Source organism: Brassica oleracea, chromosome C3, assembly GCF_000695525.1.
Source record: "Brassica oleracea var. oleracea cultivar TO1000 chromosome C3, BOL, whole genome shotgun sequence".
NCBI classification, from domain to species: Eukaryota; Viridiplantae; Streptophyta; class Magnoliopsida; order Brassicales; family Brassicaceae; genus Brassica; species Brassica oleracea.
The window spans coordinates 30,319,355-30,343,773 of record NC_027750.1 but is presented as its reverse complement, the minus strand read 5'-3'; the positions used below and the strand labels follow the sequence as shown (position 1 = coordinate 30,343,773).

Below are 24,419 nucleotides of genomic sequence, written 5' to 3'. Positions count from 1 at the left end.
TGAGGACGGCTCCACGATTGGATGATTTCGTTTTGTCTACCCTTCCATCTATGTTCCCTCCTCTCGTTACAGCTTTCATCGTTGCTTGCGTCTCTGTGACTCTCCCTTTCGCCATGTTTGCCACTCCAGATTTGGATAATATTCTCCTCCGAGTATGCTCTGTAGATTTAGAAGATTGTTTCTGGTATCAAGTCTGAGCTCTGGTTTATCGGAGGTTGGCTTCCGTTCTCCCTCACCCAGGTTGTTCTCTTCTTCCCTTGCTTCCCTTAGTATACGTGTGCGATATTAGTCTCTTGGAGTTTTGGTTCCTTCTATCCAGAGCTTTGTGGTTATTCACCGGCATAGGCGTCTTGTTTGTGCTTGTTTAGTTTGTGAGGTACTTCTTACCTCTTAGCTGGTGGTTGTGCTTATCGTTCGTTATGTATGTCTCTTCCTGTTTCGTGGTGATTTTGGTCTTCTGTTGATTATTCTTCCTCTAACCCGCTTTCTTGGTTCTTTGCATTGGTCCTTGATTATGCTCCTTTGTTTTCGAGGGATTGCTTTATCTCAAGATTATCTTTTTACATTTTTCTGACTTTTGATTGTTCTGGCCAAGATACTCTATGATAAAGTGGGGTAAGTTAGTTTTCGTTCTTGATCACATTTGAGCTCTGAACCTTTATTGAGTTAGTGTTATTTTGACATTTTTTTCTCTGTGATTATGAAGATTTTATGTTTAGATTATGTGTTCTGCTTTAGTTTGGTTAATATTATGATAAATATATAGTTGTAAATGAAATAATAGAAAATAGTAAAAAACAATAAAATAGCGAAAGTTTATGTTATTTTTAGCTGTGAATAAATTAAATATTTAAAATACATTTATATTTGTTTACTTATTTTTTTATTCGTTTTGTAATTTTTTGAACAATAAAATAGATTATCAAACTTCAAATGATGATGGTTAGTGTGAGAAGGATTAGATAATGCATAATTAGAAAATAGTGAACCAAATTGAAATAATCTAAGAGAAGAATGATCTAAAATGTAAAAAGACAAAAAAAGAGAACACATGTCAACAAACCTCCCTTCCACATGTCATAAGAAGAGAGAAAAGTCTACTTTATATATATATAAATTGATGTGATTTAAATATGTAAGTAACAAATTTAATTAAATTTATAATACAAAACACTATTTAAAACACTATAAAAGTAACTTACTTAAAACAAAATTTCAATAACTTTTTTTAAAGAAATTACTTGTCGTTGTAGGATAAATTTTTTGTTTCAAAATAAGTGTCGTTTTATAATTTCAATGCAAAATTTATTGATTTTACATTTTAATCTATTTTTCAATTGGTTGAAATATGGTTAGGTGTATTGGTAATGATGTTAATTATACAAAATTAAATATTTTTTTAATCTGTGTGCCAAAATTTAAAACGACAAATAAAATGAAACTTTTAGAAAATCAAAAACCAAAAACCATATCAAAAACAATGAACAATCAACCTCTTAATAGGCCGGGGACACAGATGACAGATCTGCTAGTAAACCGGTTTGGTTCCAAAAACCGGGTTTAATAGAAGAGCTAAAAACCCAAACATATAGATCGAACAGGTTTGGTTAGAATCGCGACCAGCCCCAACGAGTCTGCATAAAAGACGACGACGACGAGGGACGTGCTCAGCCATCTACTCCCAGGTTTGATTTATGATCTCTTCCCGACTTTTTCGAATTAGGGTTTCTCCACGCCGTAGAAAGTCCTTTAATTTCGGATATAAATGTGACTTTTTTTGTTTGTTAATTCGAGCATTGATTTGATCGGAATTGAGATATAGCTTTCTGGGTATGTAATGGAGTCTAGACATCTTGAAAACTGTCTGAAATGGGATTATCTTTCCAGACATTTAAAATGGCTTTCTGCACCAAACTCGGCTTCTTACAAAACAGAAGTGTTTCACTGACATCAATGCTCGGTTCACTCCGCTACATGTCCACAAAGCTCTTTATTGGTGGTAATAAGTCTAATCAGATGGTTTCATTTCACTGCCATTTTTTAGCCGTGAAATCGTTGTTACTATGTACTAGCTTTGATTTGATCTCTCTTGTGTAACCTTTTGAATGCTTTGGTCCCAGGCCTATCACCCGGAATTGATGATAATTCCTTGAAGGATGCTTTCTCTACCTTCAACGGAGTGACAGAGGGTAAGCCCTGGATCTTTCTCATCTCTCTTTTCACTGTTCTGTAATAGAATGTGTTTTTGTTGTGTATTTAACATAAACCATTGACGTGTTCTTTGCTTCTGTAGCAAGAGTCATGACAAACAAAGTGACTGGGAGGTCTAGAGGTTATGGATTTGTTAACTTCATCAGCGAGGATTCTGCTAAATCTGTTATTTCAGCTATGGATGGACAGGTTAGAAATACAAAAGGAATCATCTATCATATTAAATTTTATTATTTTGTGTTGTATTGTTAATTTGTGTTTGTGGTGATTAATTAGGAGTTGAATGGGTTTAACATCCGTGTGGATGTTGCAAAAGAATGGCCAATCTTGCCATTGTCTCTGGACGAGAGTACAGAAGATGTGAAGAAAGGCAATAAGGTGGTGAGCCGATCTGTGTGGAAAGATCCTTTCGTCGACGCGTTCTTGATGAACAAGAAAAACGCAGCTCTGAACAGGAAGATATGGTCGAGGAGATCGACCATTCTGCCAGAGTATGTTGATTCGTCGGTGAGAATCTATAATGGCAAGACTCATGTGCGTTGTAAGATCACAGAGGGGAAAGTTGGGCATAAGTTTGGAGAGTTTGCGTTTACAAGAAAAGTGACCAAGCATCCTAGAGCAAAGTAAGTTTAGTGTAAGTTATTGAGAATGATCTTTAGGATGCTCATTTTTCGAAACATAAGAAACTTTTGTAAGCCACTGATCATTGAAACTATTTTCTGTTGTAAGCCACGTAGGTAGTTTTTTCGAGATGTGGACAACTTTCAATCCACCACAATATAGTTATTTGACAATGATTTCAATTAGTAAATAAAATTCAAAGTTCAAATTTTAATTACTAAAATTATAGCAAGTAAGGGAATCGGATTACATCACATAACTACTCAAAGTAATTAGGCGTTTTTGAAATATGTAAAAGTAATTAGGCGTTTTTGAAATATGTAAATATACAGCATATTTAGTTTAGGATTAATTTAAAAAGTTGGATAGGATGTCAGTTAATCTTGAATAAAAAAATATATTTTCTTAGTTTCAAAGTGTTAAAACATATATTGAAAAGTACTACACTAAGCAGCCAACAAATTGACATTTCAACAAGAAATAGCAGTGTGGAGTATAATCACGTTTAAAAGAAACTTTTGGGAGTGTGGTAGTTGAGATTGATGACTATTCTCACCGAACCACAAAATGCCAAAAGTTATTTTGGAATGCCGATTATGGAGTTCGTAATGCGTGGCCCTTGCAACTTCTAATAAGTTCTACAAAAATAGACACCGTGTTCGTTACAGAAATGTGTCTACCCTAGCCTTGAATCCACACTTGCCGGTTGGCCAAAGTAGAATAGAAGATATGTTTAAAGTTTTAAGAAATGAAATCTACAAGATGTGAGTGACCGCGGTAATAACACATTTTGCATAGGGTAGACACTAGCTAACTCTTGAACTTCATATAGAATTATAGACCACAAAGTATTTACTATCGTTACATATCTAATATCTACAGTCATTTTGCATACCTATCTTAGATTTTTATGAATATATACCAATTAATCATGATAAAAATATTATTTCAATAGTTCACTATTGTCAGGTTGTACAAATACTGATGATATGATTAGCCAAGTGTTGGCTAAAGATAAAACAAACGAATGAGTAATTTAAAACGTAAACAGAGCGACAAGTCTACATGTGTATGTGTATATATTTTTCAAAACTGATGATCAGATGAAAACATTTTGAATAAGTATTTTTGTTCTATTTTCATATGGACATATCATATCAGTAATATATATCTATTTTCCTTTTGAAACATTGTTGTTGTTGTCTTACTAGTAGTAACCAATACACAATTCATTAATTATACTAATACTTTTTCTCATAAGTGAAATCGAAAACAGAATTGCCACCCTTTTAGGAAAATCTATAAAAAAAAAAAAGATGAAAAGTCTAATTCTTTTACCAGATCCACCAAACTCTCCCCACAACTAATCTCAGCCGTCCATCTCATCTCCCGCGTTAATCTATTTAACATCACTCGTTACCTTTCGTTTCTCCTCGCACACTCGGAAAAATTCAAACAATGGCGTTGCTTGTGGAGAAGACGTCGAGTGGCCGTGAGTACAAGGTCAAGGACATGTCTCAGGCCGACTTCGGCCGTCTCGAGATCGAGCTCGCCGAAGTCGAAATGCCTGGTCTCGTCTCTTGCGTCACCGAGTTCGGACCATCTCAGCCGCTCAAAGGAGCGAGAATCACCGGTTCTCTCCACATGACCATCCAAACCGCTGTCCTCATCGAGACCTTAACCGCTCTCGGCGCAGAGGTCAGATGGTGCTCCTGCAACATCTTCTCCACCCAGGACCACGCCGCCGCCGCCATTGCCCGTGACTCCGCAGCCGTGTTCGCGTGGAAAGGGGAGACTCTCCAGGAGTACTGGTGGTGCACGGAGAGGGCTCTCGACTGGGGTCCTGGAGGTGGTCCCGACCTGATCGTCGACGACGGTGGTGACGCTACTCTCCTTATCCACGAAGGTGTTAAGGCTGAGGAGATCTTCGCCAAGACCGGTCAGCTCCCCGACCCGACTTCCACCGACAATCCTGAGTTTCAGATCGTGACGTCTCGAGATCGAGCTCGCCGAGGTCGAAATGCCTGGGCTCGTCTCTTGCCGCACCGAGTTCGGACCTTCTCAGCCACTCAAAGGCGCTAGAATCACCGGTTCTCTCCACATGACCATCCAAACCGCCGTTCTCATCGAAACGCTAACCGCTCTTGGTGCCGAGGTCAGGTGGTGCTCATGCAACATCTTCTCCACTCAAGACCACGCCGCAGCAGCCATCGCTCGTGATTCAGCCGCCGTGTTCGCATGGAAAGGGGAGACTCTTCAGGAGTACTGGTGGTGCACGGAGAGGGCTCTCGACTGGGGTCCCGGAGGTGGTCCTGATCTGATCGTTGACGACGGTGGTGACGCCACGCTCTTGATCCACGAAGGAGTTAAGGCGGAGGAGATCTTTGCGAAGACGGGTCAGGTCCCTGATCCGAGTTCTACTGATAATCCTGAGTTTCAGATCGTGTTGTCGATCATTAAAGATGGTCTTCAAGTTGATCCGAAGAAGTATCATAAGATGAAGGAGAGATTGGTTGGTGTTTCGGAGGAGACGACCACTGGTGTTAAGAGGCTTTACCAGATGCAGGAGACTGGAGCTCTCTTGTTCCCTGCCATTAACGTCAATGACTCCGTCACCAAGAGCAAGGTATGTCTTTTTATTCTGTCCCATTATAGCTCTATAAGAGCACCCCATTGAGAGTGCTAAGGTCATTTTCATCCCAACTGCATAATTTACTGCAAAATGAAGTGAAATGCAGTCATGAACAAATAAAAAAAGTATTATTCTATTTATAGAGTATTTATTTTTTGTTTGTTCATGATATCATTTTTCACTTGATTTTGCAGTAAATTATGCAGCTGGGTTGAAAATGTCCTGGATCTGGCGTTTGTAATGTATTGTGTACAATTATTAATTAGGTCTGCACATTTGTCTTTTTTTTTTTTGCTTTAATTTCAATTTGATTATTTCAATTTTTTTCTTAGGTTTCTTTCTTAGGGGCAGAAATATAGAAAAATTTCAGATATTTATAAAATTTGGTTTGGTTTGATTTTTTTTATTTGGTTTTGGACCTTTTGGTAAAAGCATTTGGTAAAAATACTAGGAACATGCTAATAAAATAATTCAGATTGTTTGGATTAAAATAGCGGGTAATTTAAATTAAAATATTAGAGTAATTCGTTTTTCTGAGTAATTCTTAAAAATAATATTAGGTATTTACGAATTTAATTTTTGGTTCATAAATTATACTCTTAAGTATATAGTTATTTTAAAACTAAACTACTAATACTTTTAGTTATATAAATTATACTTTGGAAATTAAGGTGTAGTTTCTGTTTTAGGTATAGAAAAACATGAACTGTTCGTATACGTATGAGTTCTTGTCCGGTTCCTGTTTCGGGGTTTTCAAGTTTGATTAGGTTTAGTGTTTTGGGTTTCTGTTAAAATGCTCAGGTCTAATGTGAATTTTTCATTTACCAAAACACGGTTGAAGTTGTGTTTCACATATTTTGAAATAAAATCTGTTTCTTCAGCTGTAATTCTGTAGTTGTATCACTGATAACTGAGTTGGTTGCAGTTCGACAACTTGTATGGATGTCGCCACTCTCTCCCTGACGGCCTCATGAGAGCCACTGATGTCATGATCGCCGGAAAGGTGGCTGTTATCTGCGGTTACGGTGATGTCGGAAAGGGTTGTGCTGCAGCCATGAAAACCGCTGGTGCACGTGTGATCGTGACTGAGATAGATCCAATCTGTGCGCTTCAGGCTCTCATGGAAGGCCTCCAGGTTCTAACCCTTGAGGACGTCGTCTCAGAAGCTGACATCTTTTGCACCACCACTGGAAACAAAGACATCATCATGGTCGACAACATGAGGAAGATGAAGAACAACGCCATTGTCTGCAACATTGGTCACTTCGACAACGAAATCGATATGCAAGGACTTGAGACTTTCCCTGGTGTGAAACGCATCACCATCAAGCCTCAGACTGATAGGTGGGTGTTCCCTGACACCAAGTCAGGCATCATTGTGCTAGCCGAGGGTCGTCTGATGAACTTGGGATGCGCCACTGGACACCCGAGTTTCGTGATGTCGTGCTCGTTCACCAACCAGGTGATTGCGCAGCTTGAGCTCTGGAACGAGAAGTCGAGCGGGAAGTATGAGAAGAAGGTATATGTTTTGCCTAAGCACTTGGACGAGAAGGTTGCTGCACTTCACTTGGGGAAACTCGGTGCTAGACTCACCAAGCTCACCAAGGACCAATCTGACTATGTCAGTATACCCATTGAAGGTCCTTACAAGCCTGGTCACTACAGGTACTGAGCGTTGGTTCTTCGTGTGGGTTTTATGATTAGGCCATTTGAGTTGGTTTGGGTTCTGGTTGAGGAATGTGAGATATTGGTCTTCTGATGAGGTTGACCAAATATTTGTATGAATAAGGGATTGTTGTTCCTGGTTTTGAGAGGCCCATTTTTTTTTTCTTTTTTTTTTTCCATTTTCTGTTTTATATTATCTCAAGATAAATTAGTTTTTGTTTTACACTGTTGTTAGGCTTACTTATGCGATGTGCTGTTTACCAGTTAACTTTTCGAACAAGTGATCAAATCCAAAAATTCAACTTTTGGACCTTTGAACTCATCATCATCTTTCCTGTATTAAAAATTCTTGTGTTGTGATAACAAGTTAAAGTATGATAAAACCTGAAAGTCGGAAACAAATGATGTTTGATTTTTGCTGAATTTTAAGAAGCCAATATTTTCAGCAGATAGCAGAGGAATACCGAGTCTAGTTAGTCTGTCTACTATGACAAATGCTCTACTAACAAGTGCTTTCTCCACCAGAGAGCAGAGGACTAGGCAGTTTTTGATCTAGAAGACGCATGGCTTAATAAGTGTATGTTGAAGTTCTTCCATTTTAATGAAATTTTGGCTCATAATTTTTAATTAGTCTGATTCAGTTTGTTTTTGCATAAGAACTTTTAACAAGTTTTTTATTTTTCATTTGTGTGAAAAATGACAAAACTAACATACATACAGGAGTATATATATATGATAATACTTGAAGCCGAACAAACGAGGAAGTGATGTGAGATCAATTAGAATCACGTCTGCAACGGTAGATCTTAGAGCAACCTCTAGTGTAGTGATTGCCCGGCTGTGGAAGATAAGTTCTGGTGTAAGAATGGCCACGGAGAGCTCTCCCACAAGCCGGTTGGTCCTTTTTTTTTTTTTTTTTTAAACTCCATCGGCTGATCCGGTCGGTTCCGGGAGGAACGTACTTAGTGCTACAGAGTGGACTAAAGCCAGGGAGTGGACCAATCATCTGTTATGACTCACCATGTAAACCACTTGGGACGAAGCTCAAGCCCAGACTTACCAAGTAGGGAACAATAATTAATAAAGGTCCTTTTTGAGAGCTCCGTGCGATATCCGCTGTCTCTAACGAGCTATTGCATGGAGGTTTAGCGGCACGTGCAAGGCAAACGAGGTTGATCGTCAACGTGATTGTCACCAAAATCTTAGAGTGTGTTTTCATTTGTCTCTCGAGTGTGTCGGGATTGGTAAAGAGACTTAAGAGAGTGCTATTTTTTTTTTTTACTCAACATCAACTTTCATTTACCAATTTGTGAATACAAGATTTCAACCTCAGAGAGATTTTAACCCCACATACAATGCCGAGATCTAGTATTACCTAGGAACATTTAGAAGGATCCTACGCTACCCAATCATAACGACATTATATTTTTCTTCACTACGAAAACGAATTCATTCCACGACTCAACCGCCTCTTACACCACCTAATTAGAACACAAAAGCAAGAGTACAACACAGCTTCTAACCACTCAGTCAAAACCTAATTTAAGAATATTAGTCACAAGTTCATGAGAGTGCTATTAAATCGTGGTATATAACAAGCAGGGCAATAAATGCCTATATTTTGATTTGTTACGTTCATAGTAAATAGATTCTTGTTGCTTTGCGGAAACCCAATTATTACTCCAGAGATCTTCTTCACCTAACATGGAGGCCATTAATTTTGTCCTTGCTAATTTAGTACATAAGTCACCATATTAGAGACATGTGATGTGATCTGTTAGAGATATATGATATAATGAACACTGACCAAGTGACCATTGTTGACCAAAAAAAAAGGAACTTGGTACCATTAACTGAGATGGTTTTAGTCACTTTTACTATTCCGGGAGTTTCATATCAACAGCTAAAGCTTGAAAAGAATAGGATGCTAAAATGTCTACTCTACTTGTAGAGTCTATCTATCTCATCCTTATATCGATCAACCACCTTGTCCCGTCTTATCTTCATTGTAGGTGTCATGAAACCGTTGTCTATCTGCAATGATATTCATAGAACATTCACATGAGGCTCAATCTTCCAATCACAAATGAAGGGACATCAATGAAAAGCTAACCAAAAAGGGCGATGAGGATTGTACCGTGAAGGGCTCCTCAACGATGAGAACTGGACCTACTTGGAATGAACATTCTGATGTCCTGCATAACGATTTATACATCACAAAAAAATATGAGTTCCTTTCTTACTCTCCTTTAACTTCAAAACATAATATTGCTACAATAGAGTTACACTTAGTTTTCAAGTTTTTCAGTTGAGGTATACACTCTGCGCGTACATATCAATATCATTTTAAGAAATAAACTATATTCACTAGGATTGAATCATATTACCATTTCCTCAGTTCTTCGTAGACCATAGACGTTAGCGTCTCCTTGCTAAGTTCGTTGACTTCAGGATCTACAGGTGAAATTTTGTTTTTGGCTACTCCTTCTGCTGCTTCTTTGTTTGGGATAACAATAGCTCCAAGGCGGCGTTGATCCTGAAATAAACTGTGTTATAATATGTGAAACATCCTATACCGTGTTCGGTGTTCCTGAATCAAAGTGCTTCTATACAAGTACCTGTCCAATAACAACTATTTGTTGAATCAAACTGCTTCTCATGGCTGCTTCTTCAATCTCCAATGGCTCCACATTTTCACCTACAAAGATCAAAGTGCTATATATCAAACGTTTATAGCATTACTCTTGAACCAACGCAGTGTTAAGAGTTGCAGTACTTAAGATATCTGCAAGGACATATGATATACCTGTGGAAAGTACAATGGTGTCCTTGGCACGACCTTCAAGAACGATGACACCTCCGCAGCTACGACTCCGCCCTGTTGAATGATGAGGCGCAATCCAGCCCATGTCTCCAGTATTAAACCATCCATCGTCATCTATAACTTGCTTGCTAGCCACTGGATTCTGAGAAAAATCAACGGAAATATGAGTTAATATGATCTAATCATCCAAAATACGGAGGATATTTGGAGAAAATTAATTCACAACTTTGTTGGAAAATCAGCAGAAAGTGATAGTGTTTTACCTTATAGTAACCTCTCATAACTGGAGGGCCTCTGACTTTGACAATGCCTTTTGAACCAGGTGGAAGAACAGTACCAGTCTCTTGATCTACTATTTTGAATTCTGTATCTTTAATAGGATGCCCAACTGAGCCAAGAACCTTCATATAAGAAAACACAATATTAACTAGTTGATGAATGATATATATATATATATATATATATATAAACAGAACACATAATAAATAGAAGAATTTGTAATGTCCTCTGAACACTACTTTACTAGATGGGAAACCTTATTGTCCAATGATCTCATAGAGAAATTATTGAGGTGAGAGCTTAAGCTTACATTACAGCTAAGCCTCCGCGCAGAGACAACCGGTGAGGTTTCTGTCAAACCATATCCATTTTGTACATTCACACCGATGGCCTGCACCAAGAATAAACTGTGTTTGCATAGTAGATAATAAACGTTTATCTCTAACTTCAAGAAACAATATTGGTTTGTCTAACCTCAAAAAACTTGTCAATATGCATAGGCAAACTACCACCTCCAGTAACACCAGCCTGGAGAAAACAAAGAAGTCATTCTCACAATATTTTTGTTGTAAGTAAAGTGTTTTTTTTTTTGGGGACTAAAAAGAGAAAGTGAAGTAGAGTGTTGTAATACCTTTGTTATTCCAATAGACGAGCGGATTTTTTTGTACACAAGCTTTTCAGCCAACATATGCAATGGCCACAGGACAAACGCAACTACCCTCGCGCACAACCAATCCACTAAAGCAACAATATACACTGGAGGCTTTTGGCTCTTTGTCAAACAAAGACCCTGAACATCAGAGAGCAATGGAGTTATCATTGCTCCAAGCATCACAAATAGGAACAAGCAGAGAAATACTAAAAGAGGCGACATCATCTGTGGTCACCAACCTCATAAACTCTTCTCATCTCCGTATATGCTAGGCTGATTCTGATCAATGTAAGCGCCAAAAACTTACGAACAGGGGAGCTTGTAGAAATTTGCTTTTGAATCCCACTGCAGTTCTCAGAAAAGAGAAAAAAATCTATTTAGCTTAGTAAAAGAATCTAGTGTAACAGTTTTACTTCTAAAGTAGCATATACCTGTAGAGGGTCTCATATACTAAAGGAACTGAGATCAGATAGTGTGGTTGATATCTCTTGAGATCATCCTACACCGGTGTAAAAGAAAAAGTTTCATTATAAAAGAAATATGCAAAGTTACATCTTCTTTCATTTTCAAGATTAATATGCTTCTTTAAAATGTCATATAGCATAGAGAGACTTACCTTTAAGAACCTTATAGACGTATACTTTTGCTCAACTCCACATGTAAATATGAAGTATTCACAAGCCCGTTCATAAGCATGCCATGATGGCAGCATACTTAGAAACCTCTCCCCAGCTTTAGCAGGTACAAATTCAGATAAGTTTCTTATCTGTCAAGTAATCCAAGAAACAAAGAGTTTTCTTTTAAGAACGTAGTAGCAAACTCAGTATTGTGTAAATGATGACATAAAGATTGGCTTAAAAACCTGATGTAGCAGATTCTGATGTGTAAGCATAACACCTTTTGGGTTACCAGTAGTTCCGCTTGTATACATGATCGTGGCTGTATCATCTGGACCGATGAACTCATATTCATACTTACCAGCATCACTAGATCCTGCATGTTCTGCACGTCTCTCCTGCCCTAAGTTTTTGATTTCGTTGTAACTATAGACTGGTGTCTGCCTACTTGATGTAGCCAAGGAAGATTTGTCCCCCCATAGAAGAATCACAAACTTTAGAGATGCCTTGTAAGAAAATGTGTCAGCAATGCGGTTGAAGAACTCAGGGTTATCCACAACAAGACCTACACTGCAAGACACGCCAATAAAAAGGTAATTCAAAAGACAAATAAGAACCAGTAGCTACACGAAATCAGGCAGAACACATAACCAAGAACTATTAGAAAAAGTTGAAATTCAACAAAAGGAACAAAAAGGTTCAGGCGTACCTATCAGAATGACAGTATATATGCAATAACTCTTCAACAGAGGATCTTGAGCCTCTGACAACATTGACTGCTCCTGTCGCCATTATCCCTGGCATAAAGTATTAAAAATTACACAATACGCATCTCCACAGATCATTGGTTGTCTCTGGAAATGACCAAGATGGTTAACGTGTAAGGTAAGTAATGATAAGGTCAGTGTTGCAAGTCTAGTGGGATCATCTAGTAACGGTTAAGGCTCAAGCACTAAGCAAGTTATGTAATGGATATTGAGTTTTTATATAATCAACTACGTACGTACCTTGATCAGCAACAAGCCAGCGACAGGAGTTATCAGCGAAAAGTGCAATCTTCTCGTCTGCTTTCACTCCAACGGCTCGCAAGCCCTCAACAAAGTCCAATATTTCTTGTTCCAGCTGCAGTTTTTAAGATGATTGAAATGAAAATAGTCTTAAAACAACCTATCTAGTATAATAATTACCAACCTATCTATCTCATAAGAAGATGACAACCTATCTAGTATAATAATTACCAAATCTATCTCCTAAGAAGATGTAATTATGAGGCAGGTGCATAATAATTGAAACAAAATTGGCTTATAGGATTCTAAAATGAAAAATAACAGACACCAAAAGACATGCTACACAGTACTCATTATATAGAAGGTATCAATATATTAACTGAAAACCTCTGTTTTAGAATGTCTAGACAATACAGAACTAATATATGAAAAGATAAAGCTGAATGCCAATTTATCCAGGATCTGGAAAATTCTCGAACTTCAGTTGTTTCCACAGTAAACAGACGAACTAACTTTAACTTAAGCAGAACAAAACCTCTGTTTCAAAGGAGGAGGATCTTTACAAGTGACTCACGCAATGAGATGCAGAGGAAATGATAAATAAGAAATTTTACCTGTCTATACGTGAAAGTGGAAGGAGGGTCATGATAGGGATCAACCACAGCAACTCTGTCGCCGTACTTCTCCGCAGATGATCTCCATATATCAGGAACAGCCTTCCATTCATTAGATCTCAAAGCAGCAGAAGCATCATTCCCTGGTACTGTTAAGCCTTCCAAGAAGGGTGAACAACGTCCTAGCTCCTTCTCCTGAACCTATAAGAAAAGTACACAAGATTTTGATGTTATAGATCATTCAAGAAGGCTCAAAAAGTGATTTTAGCTTTCGTAAGACCTAAAACTAGTCTGGTTTAGTGCAACCGCTAAAGTTGACCACCCCAAAAGTCAACCCTGCGCAAGATAATATTTAACAAAAGAATCGGTCAGAAGTAGAAAACAAGAAAGGGAACTCGCCGTAGACTCGCAGTGAACTCGAAATCGCAGGCGTGAAGAAACACGAGTTCGGCGGCTAAAACACTTGTAGTTCCCAGAATCTTGAAACTCGCGAGGAGAGGAGTAGAATCTTGAAACAAGAACCGATGGTGCCAGAGACGTTGACGCCATGGCTGAGAGAGAGAGGAAGAAAGAAGTTACTGGTGTTGGCGTGAAGATGAGAGAAAGAGAGAGAGAGAGAGATGATGAAGCAAGAAACATAGAAACGGACGAGAGAAGCGTGACGATATTGTGATTACGATTTTCACAAGAATATAAGAAAAAAGAAAAGACCAGTTGGTTGGCACCGCTGCAGAAGCATGGCAACTTCTGAGTTTTACTAAAAGAAAACAAACAGAGTAGATACTTGCACAATTTTAAAATTTTTTATTTATTTTATCACCATTCTCTTACAAAATTTTATTTTATCGGTGCATCTCTTAACCTTGTAAATTTATTAGATATGTGAAAACTATGATGTTTAACATATTTAATCTAGCTATAATTAGATGTAACTCTCAAATTTGGTGGTTGCTTTATAATTTTATTTCCCAGATATAGTAGACAATGTTACAAAAAAAAAAAAAAGTAGACAATATTTATTTTGAACTTTACTATATTTGGAAAGAAAATAGTGCAGATTAATTCTTTGTTTTTTTTTTTTTTTTTTTTTTTTTTTTTTTTTTTTTTTGATTAACCTGGAGGGACTTCCACAGGGGCCAACCCCTCGACGCGAGGCGGACCATTTGGTACTATGGGGAATTAGATACCCCAATTGCCTGGCCAGCGGTTCGAACCCGGGTGCGTATTGAGGCCGAAGCTCTCTCAACACCACCAGGCCAACCCCGCTGGTTAGATGTTTTTGATTAATTATTTTTTTAAATGTTATAAAAATTTAATGTGAACTTGTAAATAATGAGAATAAAGTGCGTCTAATATTTAATTTATATTTAAACGAAAATACTTTTATGGGAACTGATTGATGTTCTCTTAATAAAGTGTGCAATCTTTGGAACTTAAGCCCAAAGAGGACAAGAATTTATTTTTCTAAGGAAAAGGTGGTCCTCTCATGACACTCCACTTTACGTTTCTAGTTTGTAGACTGTCTCATGGCTCCTATCATTTGTGGCGCACATACTTCAAGAGAGATGGTCTTTCTTTCCACCGAAACAAGAATAATCTCTAAACGTGGCCTCCGCTTCTCCCGCAAGCGACGTTAATCGCCTCCCAAAGACAAGATCAACTATGTATTCGTTTTCTGAACTCTCACCGTTTTTTGGTGCTTCTTTTTTCTTTTGAGTTTGTGTTATTAATAAATGTATAAGGATTAAAGAAGAGTAGTTGGTACTTGGTTGGCTGGTTCAAAGGAGACGTATTGTCAAGTTATTGACTCAACATTTGTAGATATAATGCTCATTTTATTGAATGTTAAAATTTATTCCTAATCAAGACAGATGTATACACATGGCAACATACACAAATATAAGAACTTATCTCCATTTTCTTCAATCTTTACATATATTTAGCGTCTTACTCTTACGGATCTGGGCAAAACCTATTGAAGCATGCATTGCTTTCATCCCAAATTTTTTTAAGGTTTTTTTTATAGACATAGGCCCCATAGTTATGAATTTTTTATCAAGGTTTTTAAAAATGTTTCAAGCCCTAAAAATTTCAGATTCGCCTCTGAAACCAATCTAGCAAAACTTAATGTAGTTTTACACCAAAAAAAAAAACTTAATGTAGTTCCCGACTTGGTGATTGTATATGCTCTGGTTCAGTTCGTTATAGTTTTTCCATAATGTCCTATATCATTTTCTCACTATATTTATCACACATTAATATATGGGCAATTCTTTCAAATAACCACTTTTAAGTTTTTTGTCACAAAAAGAACTCTAAAACATGACCAAAATAGCTTTATTTTATTTTGAAATTTTTAATTTTTAATTTTTTAAAATTTGAAACCCTATCCCCAAAAGTTCACCCCTTAACTCTAAATTTTACCTTTTAATAAAACTTTTTTGGTCATTTTTCTCATTAATTGCTATTTTTGTGACAAAAATTTAAAAAACTATCCTTCAGAATTTCTCTTAATATTATATTACCAGATAGATAAAACATGAGAGATGCGTAATCTTCGTTTTTAACATATTAGTAACAAATTGTCGTTGTTTATTCAATCTTTCTCAACAATAGAAAACAAGGAGTTAAAACTTCGAATAATAGGAAATTGATAATTATCAAGAACAAGATTTGACTTGAAAAATACTAATGATCCAGCTTTTGATCCTTCTCCATACGCCTTAGTTTTGAATCTTGGGGAACTCTCAAAGGGTAACGCTAGGGAACGTGCAATGTTCATTTCCTGTAGAAAATAGTCATTAAAATCATAAAATGTTTAAATGTTCGTATGTCTAGTATATTCTTGTTAGAAACATAATGAAGTGTTTTGAGAAACTCACCTGGATTGGTCGTGGTCTCACGCGCCAAGCCATTGAAGTAACACCGCGAGCTTTGGTTCCGGAACTGTGCCCAGTACGAGCTAAACGCATAACTTGCATGCCAAGTAAGCGAAACCGGTGCGTAACACTCTCTTCCCGGCGCCAAAGCTGCACACGTTGCGTTACTTTGTCCGCAAGCAAAGTTAAGCGCCTGCTGTAACTCCGCCTCGCTGGCTCCTTCAACCGCCACACACCAGACATTCCCCTTGAACGGAACATTGTTACTCGGTTTAGGCAACGAACCAGGGCTAGGAACCGGTCTTGTCCCGCTGAAATCGATTTCGTAGATCTGTGTACCGTCCGGATTCAAAATTCCCCAATGCCTCTCTGTTCCCGAACCGGGTTTCTGGTTTTCATTGAACAACGAGAACAAAAATGTCGGTATAGGTGAACCGGGTCTAACCGGTGTACCGATTGGCGGGTTAGCAGTCATCTTCTTGATCAAATTCCGGTTATACGTCGCCGCATTGAGAATGTTGGCTCCGGTTTCGTCGATATCACCGGAGTTAGGCCACCCGGTTTCAGAGATTGCAAGCCGGACGTTTGGATAACCGAGCTTGGTCATCGCGAAAATAACCGAATCGAGCATCTGGTCTAGAAGATTAGTGTAAACCAAACCGGTTTGGGGGTCGGTATAAGTCGAATTCGATTGGAACAGAGCGAAATCCAAAGGGTTGTTAACCGGATCAGTGGACCAAGGGAAGTAAGGGTAAACATCGAGGAAGAAGAAAGAGTTTGTTCCGTTGAGAAACTTCAGCAACGGTAACATCACCGGAGCGGCGACTTCTTCCCGGAACGCACCGCTCGACGGAGGAAAGCTCGTTCGAAGAACATCCATGGCGAGTGGTGTCCCCACTTTGATGTTGTGAATCCCTCTCGCTCTAAGAGAAGTAATGATTTTACGCATGGCAGGGACAAGACTCGACCAGGTTTGCTTGTCTTGATCGGAGTTGTTGCTGAGAATCTCGTTGCCGACGAGGACGAATCTGATTCTTGTTTGTGGGTAGTGAGCAAGGACGTTGGTGTTGACCCAGTTGTCTGCGGCGGCTTGATCGGCGCCGATGGGAATGATTTGGTTGTTAGGGACCATGATTGTGACGTAAAGATTGGTCTGAGAGAGGACCATTAGGGTTTCGGGGTCCGCGTCGTAGAGTTTGACGTGGCCTGCGTTAATTGATTTGATGAGGTTGATTGATTGGTAAGGAGATGGGAGATTGTTTCCTAATCTTCCATAGTTGATCCCAATCCTACTTGCAAGTGATAAAAATGTTTTGTTGTTCGGTGAACCAATTGCGTAGCGACAAGAACCTGTGAAAAGAAGACAAGGTTGTGGTAAGTCAAGTGTCTTTGGTCAATGAAATATAATATAAGTGCAATGAGACTTACTTGACAGGACAATGAGAGTGAAGAAGAACAGAGCAAAAGAAGCCATTGGAGAAGACATGCTGTTGAGAGGAGAGTGGTGAGTTGGATTTCGGATGAAGGAGAGGAGACTTGTTGAGGGGGTATTTAGAGGAGATTATGGGTCTGTTAAGGGATTAAGATATAATCATTCATGCAAGAAAAGCGTTTCATCAAACTATTAGTTGTTTCTTGAACGCTCACAGTTCTTTGTGTTTCTTTTTGTTTGGTTTTTAGTTTTGTGTCTTAGTGAGTATTAGAGATTAAAGAAGACTGGTTGGTTGGCTTGTTCAAGGGAGACCAAGAACCGCTGTTACATTATTCACTCAAAGTTGTAGATGTAATGCTGACTAAATTTTGGTCCAAAGCACAAATACTTTTTTGTTGAACATTTTGATAAAATTTATATGATTTTGTGACTTTTATTAGAAAATAAATAATTTAAAGTCATTCTATTATAATGTTTGAGTTTCATGCAATGTTTTATATCCGAGCCACATCTGTTATTAGACCATAGACCATCCATATATAATTCAGTTCGGATTTAATGATGAAAACTTATTAATTAAAAATCTGATAAAAACTCCACAACCTGCTATTAACCCGCGATATGATATCGGCTGATCCGATAAAACTCCAAAATTGATAGTGATATTTTAATATGAAGAGCTAACTTAACAAATTAAGGACGAGTTTCAAAAAAGAAAAAAAAAAGAAAAAGAAAAAGAGGAAGTGTGGATATCAAACATGCACGTCATTGCCTATGTCCCTCACGTGTATATATAAAGTCCTCCAGGGATTTGTGAAACCACTACTTATAAACCTTTCCCACATCCTGTTACGTATAAATTTTACAATAATTTTGTTAGATAATTTTAATATCAATCTTTGGTCCATGGAGGATTCGTCCAAAGGGTTGACAAAAGGTGCATGGACGGCTGAAGAAGATAGTCTCTTGAGGCGATGCATTGATAAGTATGGAGAAGGCAAATGGCATCAAGTTCCTTTAAGAGCTGGTATGTTACTTTTTTTCTTTTGCACACACACATATATGTATATATGATCTGTATACATATAATTAATCACTACGAAAAAATTCTTTCTCTTCGTCTACTACTCGGGGAATTAATTAACACATGGCTGCACAAAGCAAAGTTTTTCTTTTTGTTATAATGAACAAATCTTTGACTCATGCTTTATGCGGTTGTTCATTTTTTTTTGATAATCCAGTATCCGACCACTTTTGCGTGATCGACTAGTCCACCGGGCCTAAACCCATGCCATTACAGGATTTTTAAGCGTTCACTTAAGGACTCCTGGTTACGCGAAGTGGTCTGGAGGGCGAGAGACAGCCCATGTAAAACCCCTCGTGTCCGGGGCTCGAACTCGGGTGGCGGGCACCTCAGCCGAGGTTCCTTTACCACCAGAGTACGAGGCCCGGTTAGCTGCGCAAAGCAAAGTTTTTCTTTTATGCGGTTGTTCATGAAAAAACATTCATGTTGTTCATATTAATTATGTCGCACTTAAACGAAGATCTATAAATAAGACTTTTACTTTCACTGACAAAGCGAAAAGATACCAACAATTTTTTTGGATTGTCCTTTAGTACATGAATTCAATGACTTTTCTGTACGAGCACGTGTCTTTGTGTGGAAATAATATATAATTTCTGTTAGTGTGATTCTTCGTGATAAAATTAATGGTTTTGTAGGGCTTAATAGGTGTAGGAAGAGTTGTAGACTAAGATGGCTGAACTATTTGAAGCCAACTATCAAGAGAGGAAAACTTAGCTCTGATGAAGTTGATCTTCTTCTCCGTCTTCATAAGCTTTTAGGAAACAGGTTTGTATTCTTAAGACAAAAATTCAACTTTGTATCTTGTCTAATGATCCATAAGATATATATATGTATATCCAAATCGTTCAAATGCATGCTTAGGTGGTCTTTAATTGCTGGTAGACTACCCGGCCGGACCGCTAATGATATCAAGAATTACTGGAACACCCATCTGAGCAAGAAACATGAACCATGTTGTAAGACCAAGATGAAGAAGAGAAACGTTACATTCTCTTCTACCACACCCGCCCAAAAAATCGACGTTTTCAAACCTCGACCTCGACTCTTCACCGTTAACAATGGCTGCAGCCATCTCCATGGCCTGCCAGAAGTTGACGTTGTTCCTCCATGCCTTGGACTCAACAACATTAATAATGTCTGTGAAAATAGTATGACATATTGTAACAAAGCTGGGGAGAAGTATGAACTTTTTAGTAATTTAATGGATGGAGAGAATATGTGGTGGGAGAGTTTGCTAGAGGAGAGCAAACAGCCTGACGGGCTCGTTCCAAAAGGTACGGCAACAAAAAAGGGGGCAACCTTTGCGTTTGACGTTGAGCAACTTTGGAATATGTTGGATGGAGAGACTGTAGAACTTGATTAGTGTTTCTATTATTTGTTTGTGATCTGTGTGTTACTTTTGCATTTAGTGTGGAGTTGTTTTCAAATAAAACAATTAATGTTCTGTATTTTTTTTTGTGCACAATAATTTATGTTCTGGTTGTGCTTATATTTTGCACAAAAAAAAAAAGATAATGTGGTTTGTATAAAATTTGGATTTCTTTTTCGATTTTTTTCCTAAATTTTCTACACACTCACAAAATAAGTTTTTTCTTAGAGATATATATATATACGGTACCAATTTTAGGTTACAATATAACTCACGTTAATCAACATGAGTAACCAGTAAATAAATCAAACACAGAAGAATGTTCGGACCCAAGAATGTATTTTTGCAAAAGTTTGGGACCCAAGGCGGAATAAGTTTGTAATTTGTTATCTACAATAAAATCATTTTGATACTCTCTACATTCCCATCACTATTTGTCGAATATATCAAGTTTTTTTTTGTCATTTCTCTATAATATTATTTGAAAAGTCAGTGCGTTAATTTTGAAGATGATTAATTACAAAAATAATCTTAATGAATTATAATTATTATATCAAACTACCATTATTAAAAATTATTTTGAATTCTTTTTTTTGTTTAATATACTTTTAATTAAATTTCAAATTTTAGTTTATTTTTGAAAGCACATTATATAATAAGAATGAAAATATTTTAAAATTTTAAAACGTAATATTAATACATTAAACTGATTCTTTTTTAAAGAAAGTTCCCAAAAATTATTCTTTATATCATAAAAATTACTTTTCTTTTCTGTATTTTTGAAAGAAAATTATAATTAAAATAAATATATTAAAACTTAAAAACTTGATATTAATATATAAAAGTTATTTCATGAAAAGGAAAGCTCACAAAAATTACTCTTATTATCTTAAAATTTACTTTCCTGTAAAAATAATCTTAACCAACATTATCAATTTTAAAAATTAAAAGTTCTTATGAAGTTATTTTTCTTAGATGATTACAAAATAAATAAATAAACTATTTAAACAGCATTAACTGTGATATTTATTTGCTTCTAATATGGAAAAGCTTTGGGGCATTGTATCAACTTTCATAAGTCATCTATACTCTCTAGTAAGAGAGTCTTTTTGATATGATAAAATTTATCCTAAGAGCAACTCTGCAATTTCAGAGTGTTAGTTATAATATATAGGGACCGAATGGTAATTCCGCAACTGTCGTGATCTTCGCGTTCAAGAGGTAGCCCAAGAGGTAGCCCAAGAGGTAGCCCAAGATATCATCAGGTTTCCACTCGCTCTGGCTGAGTCTGAATCTGATGGGGTGTCCTGGAAGTGTGGGGAAAACAAATACTCTGACAAATTTGTGGCTGCGGAGACATGGCATTTGATTCGTGAGCATAAGGCTGAGGTTCAATGGCACAAATTAGTTTGGTTTTCTCAGAGTGTTCCTCGTTATAGTTTTATTACTTGGCTGGCTGTGAAGGACAGGCTTTCAACAGGTCACAGAACGCGTCAATGGGGCCAACCGCAGGTCTGTGTCTACTGTGGTGAGCCGGATGAGACCCGTGATCACCTATTCTTTGCATGTCCATTTACATTCACTCTCTGGTTAAAAGTTGTGGGGAACCTTTTTGGCATAGACCCTGACCCAGATTGGAACATCACTATAGCACGCTTGTTGACAGGAAGCTATGATAATCACACTTTCATCCTTTCGAGGCTGGTACTGCAGGTCACAATATATTTCATTCGGAGGGAGCGTAATGATCGGAGGCACAATGGTAATGTGAAGTCGGTGGGTCAGGTTGCTAGGGTGATCGACAAAACTGTGAGGAACAGAATCACATCTCTAAACTACCGTTTCAAGCCAAGGCCCAAGGACTGATGTGTAGATGGTTCAGTGCCCATTGAACTTTGGATTTTGCAGTTCATTAGCATTAGAGTTATTATACGAGCCAATTTTTTGTACATATAATTCTTTTACAAGCTGATCGATAAATTTCACAATTCATCAAAAAAATCTACAAGGACTGAGATCACACAATAGACTTTATCTATCAGATTAAGCTAGATCAGAAACTAGAAAGCAATAAAGACAGTAAATAAAACGGTTGTAAGTGATGGAAGAAATTACCTAGACTTCGGGAAATTTGCAGGAAGTCAGAATTGTAAATCAAACAATTATTAGTTTTTATAAAGAACAATTGTAGAACTGAAAATGCAATTCAAAAATCAATCAATTTTCTTTGCAAAGATAATCTATGTCTAGATCCTAGAATCTCAACTATTCTTTTTAGAATTTAAACAACTAAGACATGCATTAAGATCAGGTTTGATAAGTTCACTAAATCCATAAACTAAATTTCTTTGCGAATAGTTATTTACCTCATCAAAATTAATTTAGGCAATCAATAATTCTTTCACGTCTACCAATTATACTAAGATCTAGATTTTAGGTAGTCAATCCAAATCCAGCATTAAGAACAATCAAGATGAAGAAGATAAAGTAAACCCTAACAGTTCATTCTAGCAATTCATCAATTCTTTGAAAATTTTAAATCTAACAGGCGGATTTACTCAGACATGATAGCAGAAACACAAATCATATTGTGAATAAATTTCATAAATAGATTAAGGTAAGAAATACTAGAGTTTGAAATCAATCTCTGAATGACTTCTGACTTGTCTCTCCATATCTAAAATAATTTTGAGCATAAACGATGGCTTAAAATAGAATATATATGTATAAAACACGTTCAGAGAGCCTTGTGCAAATAATTGAAATTTTGTTTTTTTATAAATTATTGAAATTCTTTAATAAACGTCGGTTTCTTTGTATGAGATGGATGCTGACCGACACCAAGGAGAGAGTAAATCAACACAAGCGTAAACATCGACTCCGACTTCAGCTTTTCAGCTCCAATTTTATCCAATCTCCAAAGTGCTTTAGAATCTCCAAATAAGTCAAGAACGTACCTAAACTTGTAAAGATTCTAAGTGCGACTCAAACCATAATATAAAGACTCTAAATAATGATTTATATTGTGGTCAAAACATATAAAAACTCTCCCCAAACTTATCATTTGATTTCCCTCAAGCAAAACAAAAAATAAATTTGTGAAACAGGTTTGAAACACATGAAATCACATATTCCTTAGAGCACACACTTTCAAATTACCTGTTGCAAGCTACATCAAATAATACCAACCTTAGAAGGTACTTCCATGTAGTTGACCTCTGCTTAGCAACTAGACTATTTTCAGCCACAACTCATAAGAGATATCCAAATTCACCATCAGTGACTTCATTTAAGAGCCTTATGTGCAGTCTCATCTAGGGAATATCGATCAAAGAACACATGGACTCTTATCCATTCAGGTTTCTGATCACATGGACAGTCTTCTCCGGTTCCTTTCCTCCCTCTTTTCTTAATTTTATCATTTTGTCTCTCTTCATTTTCTTTTTTTTTATGCGCTAAAGTATAATGGACTGATATCTTGCATATTTTCATTGTGTTATTCACTCACCCATGTGCATTTTGATCATATAGACTAGGATTTAGCCATGTTTAGGTTGCATTTTGCATACATAAGTCTTTATTAGGTATTGGAGTACTGCATGGAGTTCTCAGAGACATTTGGGTGTATTTGGAGCTCAAAAGAGGTGTAAATGTGATCATTGGACGAGCAGAGCGTTGGAAGAGACCCTCCCGGAGCGACACCGTCAAGTCGCTCCGACCTGCCTTATCAGAGCGACGCGGAGAAGTCGCTCACATTTTCATCGCTCGGAGACACGAAAACGGGCCCGGAGCGACGTCTCGCAGCGACCCCTCCAGGTCGCTCCCGAAGCCTGGAGCGACCTCCCGGAGCGACACCGTCAAGTCGCTCTGACCTGCATTATCAGAGCGACCTTACCAGAGCAACGCAGAGAAGCCGCTCGCGTTTTCATCGCTCGGAGACACGAAAACGGGCCTGAAGCGACGTCTCGCAGCGACCCCTCCAGGTCGCTCCCGAAGCATGGAGCGACCTCTCGGAGCGACTACTGGAGGTCGTTGCGCGCCTCTTGTTTGCTCGAATTCATGTTTACTCAAGGGCCTTTTGGTCATTTCATTATGTACGTTTTTACTTTCTAAACCTAAGTTTAAGTACCTTTTGTAAGCTATCAGGGGCAGATTATCTTTTATATTGGAGAAAACCACCAAAAACCTCTTGAAAAAGTTCATCTCTTTGATTCATTTGATCATATGTTATCCTGTTGATTTCTAATCTATGATCTGTATTTCTCTACATGATGAATCTGAAATCCAATATGGGTTTAAGAGGAATCATGAAGAATAGTGAGTAATCCACTCTTGAATTCATGGGCTAGGGAGATTAAGGGTGATTAGGCTAGATCTAGGATGTTATAGTGTAGATCCTTCTTATTCCTTGCTAGTAGAGTATTCATAATGCATCTTCTGAGTTGGCCTCTCAAAAGTTGATCTCTAGGCATTTCTCACCCACAAGGTGTTTGATGAAATGCCTGAGACAACTCTCCTAAGCTTTTAACA

The 24,419-nt window shown here is 37.5% G+C and overlaps 5 protein-coding genes across 10 annotated transcripts; 3 read left to right on the top strand and 2 right to left on the bottom strand.

Moving 5' to 3' along the window:
- Positions 1 to 1,582: 1,582 nt before the first annotated feature.
- Positions 1,583 to 3,002, top strand: LOC106332467 (40S ribosomal protein S19, mitochondrial-like). Its single transcript, XM_013770925.1, has 5 exons — positions 1,583 to 1,685; positions 1,888 to 1,999; positions 2,121 to 2,189; positions 2,294 to 2,400; positions 2,488 to 3,002. The coding sequence occupies exons 2-5, from the start codon at positions 1,897 to 1,899 to the stop codon at positions 2,836 to 2,838; spliced, it is 630 nt and encodes a 209-aa protein (XP_013626379.1). The 5' UTR covers positions 1,583 to 1,685; positions 1,888 to 1,896; the 3' UTR covers positions 2,839 to 3,002.
- A 1,249-nt stretch (positions 3,003 to 4,251) lies between these two features.
- On the top strand, positions 4,252 to 7,433 carry LOC106335699 (adenosylhomocysteinase 2). 4 transcript variants are annotated; one of them, XM_013774286.1, is made up of 3 exons: positions 4,252 to 4,389; positions 4,847 to 5,458; positions 6,390 to 7,433. In XM_013774286.1, the coding sequence occupies exons 1-3, from the start codon at positions 4,291 to 4,293 to the stop codon at positions 7,134 to 7,136; spliced, it is 1,458 nt and encodes a 485-aa protein (XP_013629740.1). In that variant the 5' UTR covers positions 4,252 to 4,290; the 3' UTR covers positions 7,137 to 7,433. The 4 variants fall into 4 exon arrangements, with proteins under 4 accessions (XP_013629740.1, XP_013629741.1, XP_013629742.1 ...); XM_013774287.1 differs by having other exon boundaries at positions 4,252 to 4,530; positions 4,988 to 5,458; XM_013774288.1 differs by having other exon boundaries at positions 4,253 to 4,601; positions 5,194 to 5,458.
- A 1,555-nt stretch (positions 7,434 to 8,988) lies between these two features.
- Positions 8,989 to 13,838, bottom strand: LOC106329119 (probable acyl-activating enzyme 16, chloroplastic). The gene is made up of 17 exons (XM_013767711.1): positions 13,522 to 13,838; positions 13,123 to 13,323; positions 12,509 to 12,623; positions 12,211 to 12,298; positions 11,747 to 12,071; positions 11,501 to 11,650; positions 11,316 to 11,383; positions 11,124 to 11,229; positions 10,864 to 11,022; positions 10,707 to 10,760; positions 10,543 to 10,623; positions 10,217 to 10,354; positions 9,936 to 10,095; positions 9,748 to 9,827; positions 9,517 to 9,665; positions 9,267 to 9,324; positions 8,989 to 9,163 (listed from the first exon to the last, which is right to left on the bottom strand). Exons 1-17 carry the CDS (start codon positions 13,759 to 13,761, stop codon positions 9,071 to 9,073), a joined length of 2,265 nt encoding a protein of 754 aa, XP_013623165.1. The 5' UTR covers positions 13,762 to 13,838; the 3' UTR covers positions 8,989 to 9,070.
- A 1,853-nt stretch (positions 13,839 to 15,691) lies between these two features.
- On the bottom strand, positions 15,692 to 17,530 carry LOC106332794 (probable glucan endo-1,3-beta-glucosidase A6). The gene is made up of 3 exons (XM_013771289.1): positions 17,430 to 17,530; positions 16,005 to 17,351; positions 15,692 to 15,907 (listed from the first exon to the last, which is right to left on the bottom strand). Exons 1-3 carry the CDS (start codon positions 17,485 to 17,487, stop codon positions 15,870 to 15,872), a joined length of 1,443 nt encoding a protein of 480 aa, XP_013626743.1. The 5' UTR covers positions 17,488 to 17,530; the 3' UTR covers positions 15,692 to 15,869.
- Positions 17,531 to 18,272: 742 nt separating this feature from the next.
- Positions 18,273 to 20,047, top strand: LOC106333082 (transcription factor MYB114). 3 transcript variants are annotated; one of them, XM_013771565.1, is made up of 3 exons: positions 18,273 to 18,460; positions 19,156 to 19,285; positions 19,382 to 20,047. In XM_013771565.1, the coding sequence occupies exons 1-3, from the start codon at positions 18,340 to 18,342 to the stop codon at positions 19,881 to 19,883; spliced, it is 753 nt and encodes a 250-aa protein (XP_013627019.1). In that variant the 5' UTR covers positions 18,273 to 18,339; the 3' UTR covers positions 19,884 to 20,047. The 3 variants fall into 3 exon arrangements, with proteins under 3 accessions (XP_013627019.1, XP_013627020.1, XP_013627021.1); XM_013771566.1 differs by having other exon boundaries at positions 19,403 to 19,935; XM_013771567.1 differs by having other exon boundaries at positions 18,322 to 18,460; positions 19,166 to 19,285.
- The last annotated feature ends 4,372 nt before the right edge of the window (positions 20,048 to 24,419 follow it).

What these genes read in the sequence shown, in the direction of transcription:
- LOC106333082 (XM_013771565.1), top strand. Translation starts at nt 18,340, where the DNA reads ATGGAGGATTCGTCCAAAGGGTTGACAAAAGGTGCATGGACGGCTGAA. An exon ending in TCAAGTTCCTTTAAGAGCTG is followed by an intron (nt 18,461 to 19,155) that starts GTATGTTACTTT and finishes ATGGTTTTGTAG; the next exon opens with GGCTTAATAGGTGTAGGAAG. An exon ending in CATAAGCTTTTAGGAAACAG is followed by an intron (nt 19,286 to 19,381) that starts GTTTGTATTCTT and finishes ATGCATGCTTAG; the next exon opens with GTGGTCTTTAATTGCTGGTA.
- LOC106332794 (XM_013771289.1), bottom strand. Translation starts at nt 17,487, where the DNA reads ATGTCTTCTCCAATGGCTTCTTTTGCTCTGTTCTTCTTCACTCTCATT. An exon ending in CACTCTCATTGTCCTGTCAA is followed by an intron (nt 17,352 to 17,429) that starts GTAAGTCTCATT and finishes TTCTTTTCACAG; the next exon opens with GTTCTTGTCGCTACGCAATT. An exon ending in TGAGACCACGACCAATCCAG is followed by an intron (nt 15,908 to 16,004) that starts GTGAGTTTCTCA and finishes TATTTTCTACAG; the next exon opens with GAAATGAACATTGCACGTTC.
- LOC106329119 (XM_013767711.1), bottom strand. Translation starts at nt 13,761, where the DNA reads ATGTTTCTTGCTTCATCATCTCTCTCTCTCTCTCTTTCTCTCATCTTC. An exon ending in CGCGGAGGCTTAGCTGTAAT is followed by an intron (nt 10,355 to 10,542) that starts GTAAGCTTAAGC and finishes TCTTATATGAAG; the next exon opens with GTTCTTGGCTCAGTTGGGCA. An exon ending in TACGAAGAACTGAGGAAATG is followed by an intron (nt 9,325 to 9,516) that starts GTAATATGATTC and finishes ATCGTTATGCAG; the next exon opens with GACATCAGAATGTTCATTCC.
- LOC106335699 (XM_013774286.1), top strand. Translation starts at nt 4,291, where the DNA reads ATGGCGTTGCTTGTGGAGAAGACGTCGAGTGGCCGTGAGTACAAGGTC. An exon ending in TCGAGATCGAGCTCGCCGAA is followed by an intron (nt 4,390 to 4,846) that starts GTCGAAATGCCT and finishes GAGCTCGCCGAG; the next exon opens with GTCGAAATGCCTGGGCTCGT. An exon ending in ACTCCGTCACCAAGAGCAAG is followed by an intron (nt 5,459 to 6,389) that starts GTATGTCTTTTT and finishes AGTTGGTTGCAG; the next exon opens with TTCGACAACTTGTATGGATG.
- LOC106332467 (XM_013770925.1), top strand. Translation starts at nt 1,897, where the DNA reads ATGGCTTTCTGCACCAAACTCGGCTTCTTACAAAACAGAAGTGTTTCA. An exon ending in CTTCAACGGAGTGACAGAGG is followed by an intron (nt 2,190 to 2,293) that starts GTAAGCCCTGGA and finishes TTGCTTCTGTAG; the next exon opens with CAAGAGTCATGACAAACAAA. An exon ending in TTTCAGCTATGGATGGACAG is followed by an intron (nt 2,401 to 2,487) that starts GTTAGAAATACA and finishes GTGATTAATTAG; the next exon opens with GAGTTGAATGGGTTTAACAT.